At 35.7% G+C, this 11,030-nt stretch overlaps 1 protein-coding gene across 1 annotated transcript in view; it reads left to right on the forward strand.

Annotated features, from left to right (window-relative positions):
* Positions 1-10,676, forward strand: part of grm6a (glutamate receptor, metabotropic 6a) — a 64,098-nt gene extending 53,422 nt beyond the window's left edge. The window contains exons 11-12 of the mRNA XM_082189142.1: positions 2,879-3,124; positions 9,277-10,676. Coding sequence (XP_082045268.1) covers positions 2,879-3,121 — 243 coding nt within the window. The 3' untranslated portion in view covers positions 3,122-3,124; positions 9,277-10,676. The remainder of the gene's footprint in view (positions 1-2,878; positions 3,125-9,276) is intronic.
* Positions 10,677-11,030: the final 354 nt, after the last annotated feature.

The raw sequence follows: 11,030 nt of genomic DNA on the forward strand, positions 1-11,030 counted from the left end.
GGTTCCGGGGGTTTGACTGTGGGAGGAGGTTGATAACGAGAGTCTTTGGGAGCCTGAAAGACAATGTCTACCCATCCTAATAAAGCCAGAAGCCTCGTCAGCGGGAATTAGGAATTAGAGCATTAGTTATTGCTGCACAGATTAAACGACCCAGGTAGCTTCCCACTGACATGTCGTTTAATGCGCCGCGCTAATACTATACGTGTCATTTCCTGGTGAGCACTCTTGGGTGGGCAGGTGCTCTTTTATTTGCCTTTGGCAGCCACATGTGATGAACATTGTGAATGTTTATATTGATGCATTGCCATGGCCTGTCCAAAGGAGGATTTTATTACTCAAAGGTAGCGTTTTCATAGCTCAGGAGGCGTTAGATGTTTTATTTAAGCATCACATTTGATGTTTCTTCTGTTCATTTTAGAAAAACAAATGATAGAGTATATAGAGCGATGCAGTTCATAAGTTAAACAGTCATACGTTTGGGGTCTACAAGATTTTTTTTAAATATTAATACTTTTATTCAGCAAGGATGGTGAAATTTATCAAAAGTGACAGTATAATGTTTTATATTTCAGAAAAATTCTGTTCATTTTGAACTTTCTATTCATCAAAGAATGCTGGAAAGAAAACAACTGTTTTTAACATTGATAATAAGAAATGTTTCTTGAGCACCAAATTCAACTTTGTTTAAGGAATAAATTACATATATTAAAATAGAAAACAGATGTAATAATATTTTACGGTATTAATGTTTTTACTGTATTTTTTTATCAAATAAGTGTAGCCTTGGTGAGCAGAAGAGACTTCTTTCAAAAACATTAAGAAAACAGACTTTTGAATGGTAGTGTATAATAAATGTTTTAATTAATAATTATAATAATTAAGTAATTTGTTTCTAATTTTATTTTTATAATTATGTTCATTTGAATTAATAATTATTTCTTTGTCTTTAAAATGTGTAAAAAAAAAAAAAAAAAAAAAAAATATATATATATATATATATACAGTACAGGCCAAAAGTTTGGACACATTACTATTTTTAATGTTTTTGAAAGAAGTTACTTCTGCTCATCAAGCCTGCATTTATTTGATCAAAAATACAGAAAAAAAATGTAATATTGTGATATATTATTACAATTTAAAATAATTGTTTTTCAATTTAGTATAGGCCTACTTTAAATTATCATTTATTTCTGTGTTGCAAAGCTGAATTTTCAGGATCATTACTCCAGTCTTCAGTGTCACATGGGACATCCAGTCTATCACATGATCCTTTAGAAATCATTCTAATATTCTGATTTATTATGAGTGTTAATAACAGTTCTGCTGCCTAATATATTTGATGAATAAAAGGTTAAAAAGAACTGCATTTATTCAAAAAAATAATAATTCTAATAATATAAATCTTCTTTACTATCACTTTTTGATCAATTTAACACATCCTTGCTGAATAAAAGTATTGATTTATTTCAAAAAAAGAAAGAAAAAAAATTACTGACCCCAAATTACTGACCAGTCGTGTATATTGTTGTTACAAAAGATTTCTATTTTTAAAATATTTGCTTCTTTTTTTTCTTTTTTTCCCTTTCTTTTTTTAAACTTTTTATTCATCAAAGTATCCTAAAAAAGTATCACAGGTTATGAAAAAATATTAAGCAGCAGAACTGTTTCCAACTTTGATAATGAATCATCATATTAGAATGATTTCTAAAGGATCATGTGATAGACTGGAGTAATGATGCTGAAAATTCAGCTTTGCATCACAGAAATAAATGATAATTTAAAGTATAATAAATTGAAAACCAATTATTTTAAATTGTAATAATATATCACAATATTAAAAAAAAAATCTGTATTTTTGATCAAATAAATGGAGGCTTGATGAGCAGAAGAAACTTCTTTCAAAAACATTAAAAATAGTAATGTTTCCAAACTTTTGGCCTGTACTGTATATATATATATATATATAATTTAATTGAAAAAGTATATACTTTGGTCTTGGAAGAAGCTGATGAGAAATGTTTGAGTTCATATTTGTAATGGTCTCGGTCTGTTTTGGTTTTGTTTGAGTTCTGTTTGAGTTCTGTTTGCTAGTTCGTTTTTTATGGTTTCTTATTGGATTACGTTCACCTGTTGCTCATTTAGTATTCTCTTTGTATTTATACCCTTTCCTCTGTTCATTGTTCCGTGTCGTCTTAGTTTTACTTGGTTGTTGTTTATAACTGTCCTGTGTTCTCCTGCGTTCCTTGAATAGCGATTAAAGGCTTATTCTAGTAATTCTCCTGCGTTGTGCGATTTGTGCAACCAAGCGTGACTATATTGAAATGACTTTTGAGTTTTGCAAATTAGCTTAGTCTTAGCATTGTTGAGATCTCTTCTGTAGCTCTGAGATTACTAGAATCTGTTTGTCAGAAAAACATCAAGAAGAAAAAGACGACAAAACTCTCCATTTCTTCTCCATTTAGTCTTATGTCTAAAGGGAGAGTTCACCCAAAAGTTCTCTCATCATTTACTCACCCCCATGCCATCCCCAATATGTATATTTTTCTTCAGAAACAATATTTGTTTTATGAAAATAATCCATCTCTGTGAGTCCATATAATGGCTGCCACTGGGTTGACGCTTGAACGCACCGATCGTGACAGTAATCCATACGACCCCAGTGGATGAATTAATGTCTGTGTGAATGAATCGTTTGTGTTTATCTGAAGAAAGAAAGTCATATGAGTAAATGATGAGAGAATTTTCATTTTTTCAGTGAACTATTCATTTAAAGTGAGATCTTGTCTTTCTTTTATAATATGGGTCTATCAAAAAGTGATGTATAACTCTATCCTGTGATCTATAACTCTTGGCGTTTCATTTCCCGTGTTTGATCCAGATGTTCATCCAGACGACGACGCTGACCGTGTCCATGAGTCTGAGTGCCTCCGTGTCTCTGGGGATGCTCTACATACCGAAAGTCTACGTCATCATCTTCCACCCGGAGCAGAACGTGCAGAAGCGCAAGCGCAGCTTCAAGGCCGTGGTGCAAGCCGCCACCATGTCCTCGCGCCTCTCGCAGAAATCCATCAATGACAAGCAGAACGGAGAGACCAAGATCGAGCCAGACAGGTCACAGTAGCAGGTAACAGCCTCTCTCAGACCCTTGGAAAAGTCTGTTCTGAATCTCATGAGATGCCATTAAAGCCTGGAAGAATGACACAAATAAATCGCCCTGTCTAAATGACATAAAATCACTCTTTAGGCTCCAATTAGAACCAAAAAGGTCATATGACTGATGCCTTCAGAGCTGGGCTTTTATGGTAACGCTTTACAATAAGGTCTCATTTGTCAACATTAGTTAATGTAGTAACTTACATGAACTAACAATGAGCAATACATTTGTTACAGTAAATCTTTGATGATGTTAGTTAATACAAATCCAGCTACTCATTGATTGTTCGTGTTAGTTCACAGTGCATTAACTAATGCTAACAAATGCAACATTTGATTTTAATAATGTATTAGTAAATGTTGAGATTAACAATACTAAGATTAGTACATGGCTTCTGACGTCACACTTGGATGTGGGCGAGGTTGGATGTCGGCCTGAAACTCTTGTAGTCTGAGCCCTGCTGTAAACTCCATGGTTAATTCTAACCTGGCGTCTATTGACGGAGAGAACCGAGTCATTTCTAGAGACTAGAATATTATAGTCTGATCATTCTAGCAACCATCTAGCAACACCATAACCACCAATCAACTGCATAGCAATGCACTAAAAACACTGTAATCATAAAGCCCTGCCAACAACCCTTTAGCGTTGTGTTTTTATACTGTGTTTAGGTTCTGCTGTGAATTCATATTTGCTGAAAAGATTTTTTATGGCCTTTGAATGACTTATACCTGGAGATCTGCTGAGAAATACTGCTCCGTAATATATTTCATTGTAATAAACTAACCTCAAAGCTTCCAGGATGGGATTGTTAGGGAACTCGATGCTTTAAATCCAATATTTAAGGTACCTTGAATCTTTTTACGTGAGTTGAAATGAGTGCCCCCTCACATTTTTATATCCATAAAATCTCCCTCTCTCTCTCCCTCTTTTTAAATTGCGGTGAAATGCTTTTGGGTTTATTTTCCACTTGTTCTCTATCTCTGCAAGCACACATTTGCTTCCTCAACACATGCAGTTTGAAGCAGCACATCTCATTACTTTCATATTACTGAGCTTTTGGAAGCAAAAAATCACTAAGCCTGCACGAAATTCTTGAAATGATGCTCGTTGAAATGGATATTTCTAGGCATTGCAACAATATTTGGGTGCACAAGCGAAGAAACTGGAAGTAGAAAATGAATTATAAAAAGCATGTGGATAGAAATATTGAATATGATTCATTTATGGACTTAATGATTGCATTTATTAATAAAACAAATGCTGAATTATATATTATGAGTGCTCTTTTTCTCCTCTCTCCCCTTACTGAGATATAGACCTTATATAATTTTGCCATGTGACAATTAGTCCCAGTGTCACTTTTCCTTTCTCTTTTACATTTTTGCCTTTGTTTAATTATGTGTACAATAGTTTAACTGTTTGGGGTCGGTTAGATGTTTAATTTTAATTTACATTTTTTTGAAAGAAGTATCTTCTGCTCACCAAGGCTGCAATTATTTGATCAAAAATACAGGGAAATATTATTGAAATTTAAAATATCTGTTTGAATATATTTTAAAATGTAATTCATTCCTATAATATGATGCAAAGCTGAATTTTCAGCATCATTACTCCCGTCTTCAGTGTCACATGATCCTTCAGAAATCATTCTAATATGATGATTTGCTGCTCAGAAAACATTTCTTTATTATCAATGTTGAAAACTGCTAACATTTTTGTGGAAATCTTAATAAAAAATTTTTTCCAGGATTCTTTGATGAATAGAAAGCTTGAAATAAATCAGAAAACAGAAATCTTTTGTTACATTATAAATGTCTTTACTGTCACTTTTGATCAATTGAATGTGTCCTTGCTGAATAAAAAGTGCTAGTGTTAGTATTTGCATTTTTAAAGCTGGTTAAAAGGAGACACCAGTTTGCAAAGCACCAGCTCTGAGATGTGTGGTTCAGTCATTGCAGAAACAAATGCTAGTGCAAATCATCAGCTGGACAGTTGATTGACAGTCATAACCAGTGATGTGTGTGCTGTTAGCTGCAGTGATCCCTGAAGAGGAGAGTTAGCATTGTCTCACACTTGCCCTATCGCTCCTGCGCCGTCAAACAAGAGATTTCCCCCCCGGCTACTACAGACAGACAGTTACTCGTGTCAGCGCAGGGTAGATCACTGGACAAAAAGGCATCTGCTAAAGTAACGACCCTCATTGTATATACATTTACAGGCTCTTGCATCTTCTGTTATTTGATAAATAATTTTTCTTAAACTGTTACTATTGAAAGGTCAGTGTTGGGGAAAGTTACTTTTAAAAGTAATGCATTATACAAAGAATTGCGTTACTCTTTTAAAAACGTAGTCACTTTTTATGGAAAGTAACGTGTTATGTTACTTTTGTGTTACTTTTTTCTCACCTGGGCTTGCTTGTTTGTTTTTGAATAGCTTAATGAATAATAAATGAATTAAAAAAATTGGCAAATTTAAAGGCCCTTTCACACCAAAAGTGTCGGTGAGTTATGCATGGGCAAAATGTAATATTCAGATTTGCCATTGTTATCCTACTACGATTGCAAATGATGGTATAAAAATGAATCGCACGTCATCCCTGAGAAATATTTCTTCTGCCTGAGGCACAATTTTGAGTGTATTCCCTCACTGCTATCAAAAAGGCATATTATAACTGCCATACTGCATTCATGGGAAATGTGACCGAAACCCTCCAGGACTTGAGTAATAAAGGAAAAACACCCACATATGCCACAAGAAGCGTTCGTGTGTGTGTGTGTGTGTGTGTGTGTGTGTGTGTGTGTGTGTGTGTGTGTGTGTGGTTTTTTGGGGGGGGGGGGTTTGTCAAAGGAGCATTCAGCAGCGTGATGTTAAAAAACAGCAGAGATCTATTCAGAGCAGACACAGTAGATGTGATGGCACATCTTGCTTTCTCTCCCGATCTGTCATTCGTGGGTGTCGCTTACAACAAGAGGAAGTTGTTAAGAGAGATAAACAACATGTCAGCAAGTCACACTTTTCATGTCCATAGTTGTTGCTTTACTTCTATCTATCTATCTATCTATCTATCTATCTATCTATCTATCTATCTATCTATCTATCTATCTATCTATCTATCTATCTATCTATCTATCTATCTATCTATCTATCTATCTATCTATCTATCTGTCTATCTGTCTATTTATCTATCTATCTGTCTATTTGTCTATCTATCTGTCTATCTATCTATCTATCTATCTGTCTGTCTGTCTGTCTGTCTGTCTCCGTCCGTCTCCGTCCGTCCACACATACTATATATATATATAGAGATATACAGACCCTTTCCAAAAAATTTGAATATCATGGAAAAGTTTTTTTATTTCCATAATTCCATTCAAAATGTTAAACTTCCATAGATTATAGATTCAAGGCCCAAAACTTAAATGATTTCAAGTATTTAGTTGTTTATTTGTACATAATTTGGGCTTCCAGCTCATAAAACCCACGAAAACAGGATTTCAAAAAATTAGAATATTACATGAAATCACACAGTAATTACACAGTAATACCATGGCCATTGAACCAGGTTTTGGTTCTTTGGGCTGGTGCAAATCTTGCTGGAAAATGAAGTCAGCATCTCCATAAAGCTTGTCTGCTGAAGGAAGCATGAAGTGCTCTGGAAATGTCCTGGTAGACGGCTGCGTTGAGTGGAAAGCACAGTGGACCAACACCAGCCGATGACATGGCTCCCCAAACCAACACAGACTGTGGAAACGTCACACTGGACTTCAAGCATCTTGGATTGTGTGCCTCTCCATTCTTCCTCCAGACTCTGGGACCTTGGTTTCCAAATGAGATGTAAAATTTGCTCTCATCAGAAAAGAGGACTTTGGTCCACTGTGCTTTATTAAATCCAGAGTCAACGCAGCCGTCTACCAGGACATTTTCAGAGCACTTCATGCTGACTTCATTTTCCAGCAGGATTTGCACCTGCCCACACTGCCAAAAGAACCAAAACCTGGTTCAATGACCATGGTATTACTGTGTAATTACTGTGTGATTTCATGTAATATTCTAATTTTCTGAAATCCTGTTTTCGTGGGTTTTATGAGCTGGAAGCCCAAATTATGTACAAATAAACAACTAAATACTTGAAATCGTTTAAGTTGTGGGCCCTGAATCTATAATCTATGGAAGTTTAACGTTTTGAATGGAATTATGGAAATAAATAAACTTTTCCATGATATTCGAATTTTTTGGAAAGGGTCTGTATATATAGATATATATATATAGCCTATATACACAATATGTATATATATTAGGGCTGCACGATATTGAAGAAATATGCGATAACGTTAAATAATGCGATATTCGATACGATATTGCTTTAAGTGTGTAAAATAAATAATAAAAGTATAATTTGACACTGAAGACTGGAGTAATGATGATGAAAATTCAGCTTTACCATCACAGGAATAAATTACCTTTTAAAAATATTCAAATAGAAAACAGTTATTTTAAATGGTAATAATATTTCACAATATTACTGTTTTTACTGTGTTTTTGATCAAATAAATGCAGCCTTGGTGAGCATGAGAGACATATAAAAAAAAATATAAAAATAAAAAATTAACGACCCCAAACGTTTGATCAGTACTAGCATACATATATCAATATACACTCACCTAAAGGATTATTAGGAACACCATACTAATACTGTGTTTGACCCCCTTTCGCCTTCAGAACTGCCTTAATTCTACGTGGCATTGATTCAACAAGGTGCTGAAAGCATTCTTTAGACATGTTGGCCCATATTGATAGGATAGCATCTTGCAGTTGATGGAGATTTGTGGGATGCACATCCAGGGCACGAAGCTCCCGTACCACCAAATCCCAAAGATGCTCTATTGGGTTGAGATCTGGTGACTGTGGGGGCCATTTTAGTACAGTGAACTCATTGTCATGTTCAAGAAACCAATTTGAAATGATTCGAGCTTTGTGACATGGTGCATTATCCTGCTGGAAGTAGCCATCAGTGGATGGGTACATGGTGGTCATAAAGGGATGGACATGGTCAGAAACAATGCTCAGGTAGGCCGTGGCATTTAAACGATGCCCAATTGGCACTAAGGGGCCTAAAGTGTGCCAAGAAAACATCCCCCACACCATTACACCACCACCACCAGCCTGCACAGTGGTAACAAGGCATGATGGATCCATGTTCTCATTCTGTTTACGCCAAATTCTGACTCTACCATCTGAATGTCTCAACAGAAATCGAGACTCATCAGACCAGGCAACATTTTTCCAGTCTTCAACTGTCCAATTTTGGTGAGCTCGTGCAAATTGTAGCCTCTTTTTCCTATTTGTAGTGGAGATGAGTGGTACCCGGTGGGGTCTTCTGCTGTTGTAGCCCATCCGCCTCAAGGTTGTGCGTGTTGTGGCTTCACAAATGCTTTGCTGCATACCTCGGTTGTAACGAGTGGTTATTTCAGTCAAAGTTGCTCTTCTATCAGCTTGAATCAGTCGGCCCATTCTCCTCTGACCTCTAGCATCAACAAGGCATTTTCGCCCACAGGACTGCTGCATACTGGATGTTTTTCCCTTTTCACACCATTCTTTGTAAACCCTAGAAATGGTTGTGCGTGAAAATCCCAGTAACTGAGCAGATTGTGAAATACTCAGACCGGCCCGTCTGGCACCAACAACCATGCCACGCTCAAAATTGCTTAAATCACCTTTCTTTCCCATTCTGACATTCAGTTTGGAGTTCAGGAGATTGTCTTGACCAGGACCACACCCCTAAATGCATTGAAGCAACTGCCATGTGATTGGTTGATTAGATAATTGCATTAATGAGAAATTGAACAGGTGTTCCTAATAATCCTTTAGGTGAGTGTATGGCCATCAATAAAAAAAGATGCTTTTTTTCTTTTTTTGCCAATATCATGCTTACCAGGAAATCCTTGCTGCTTGGTTTGAGGCTATTTTATATGTTTTGCAGACAGTTTGTCTCTGCTTTGATGTGCAGTCTCTGTAGCAACCCTTTAAAAAGCACAAACGCACATAAAGTGCCAACCTACTTTTTTGCTGAGTTTTGCTGAGTTTCTCATATATTCACAGATCTGTCTTTGTACTTACAGATGACCCTTGGAACAGCTGTGTGGATCTCAAATCACTGAGGAACAGGGTCAAAGGGAGAGTTTTGCTGTGTTGTATTTTGTGATGCCAGGTGAGGAAGTTAATAAAGCCGATGTTACTGACTGTGAAGAGCAAACTGCTAACACTGCGAACCGAAAATACTTTATTGAGCATCTTTGTCCAACACTTGAAATGCTTCATAGATAGAATGTGTCCAAAAGCCTTTCTCGTCTAGAAGATTTTTGCGGATAGCACAAGGCGATTTGGAAAAATCCCATTTTTACCTCAGAACGTGCTTATTGTGTGGTCATTGTGTTAAGGTTTTAGCATGAGATGTTTACAGTGGTGCAACTTTGGACGTGCACACAGTGTAAAAACCTCTCAGAAGAAACCGAAGAAAAACTCTCCTCACCTTTAACCGTACAGCAAAGTCACTGTTTTATCATCTCCGACTGTGTCATAATATACACAATTTTAATTTTAGGTTGTAAGCTCAAAGAATGAATTAGACACTATTTGAGGCAGTTGTGCATTTGATAGCTTTGTGCATCTTATATATCTCATATTTATTTAAACGATTCTAAGTAGATGTTATTCATTTTTATTTATTTTCATATAATGTATGTATATTTATTTAATGATTGATTGATCTCCTCGGCCAAAGACATGTTGGTGCTTTTATAAAGAGATATAAAAAAGAATAAGAAGATTTCAGAACTGAATATCAATAGAGCATCCGGAATGCACCATATTAAAGAATAATGTACAGTTCAACTTGTTAAACATTGTAAATAGAGGACTCTGGAGTTTTAATGGATGTAAATATTATTTTGTGTGTTCTGAAGCGGTTGTTTTGTGTTTGACTGACAACATGCATGGGAAACTGTATCTGAACAGTCTTATTGTGTTACATGAGTAAACATGACTGCTGTGTGTTTTGCCCACGTCACATTAATTAAATGTCAGTTAACGTCTTTCAGTTTTTTACATCAATGTTTTTGGGATGTACATATATTCGGCTGGGTTCATTTATGCTCTGCATTGCTTTAGGACATGCAACACTACAACACTGGCAGTGTCTATATGAATATGTCATATTTGAAGCAGTATAAATGTTGAATGGTACAATCCATAACAGAAAGAGCAAAACAATCAATTGTAATTAAAATGAATGCTGGTGTCAGAAAGTCACAAGAATTCCTTTATGAAATAACAACAGTGGTTCGCTGCTGAGAATCTTTCTTAGTTCAGTGTTTCTGTTCTCAAAAATCCATCAATAAAGCCCTACAGCAAGATGTTTGATACATGGAAAATAATATGTTCGGTGTGTTCTTTCCACGCAAGACTGAGAACAAAAGAAATGTTTTAATATTGTTTTCTTTGCTCATATCATTGTTTTAAGGATGTCTAGGTGTGTTTTTCTGTTTATTTCAGTGCATGCAACATCCACATTTGTTCACTTTCTATAAATTATATTTTGCAAAAGCTGTTTGACTTAGAGATATTTCATCCAAAATGAACAGTCATTATCTACTCACCCTCATGTTATTCCAAACCAATATGCTGTTACTTTTTCATGGAAAAACAACAGGAGAATCCACAAAAAAATCCAGTTCACAAACCATGCCATTCAGGAGACTTAGACTTTAGTGCACAAATCATATGAACTTCCTTTATGATATTTTATGATGCTTTTCCTTTTTGGAGCTTGAAAGCTCAAGTTCCCATTCATTGTGATTGCGTGGAAAAGAGTGAC

The sequence above is a fragment of the Leuciscus leuciscus genome (genome assembly GCF_965113295.1).
Source record: "Leuciscus leuciscus genome assembly, chromosome: 13".
Classification (NCBI taxonomy): domain Eukaryota; kingdom Metazoa; phylum Chordata; class Actinopteri; order Cypriniformes; family Leuciscidae; genus Leuciscus; species Leuciscus leuciscus.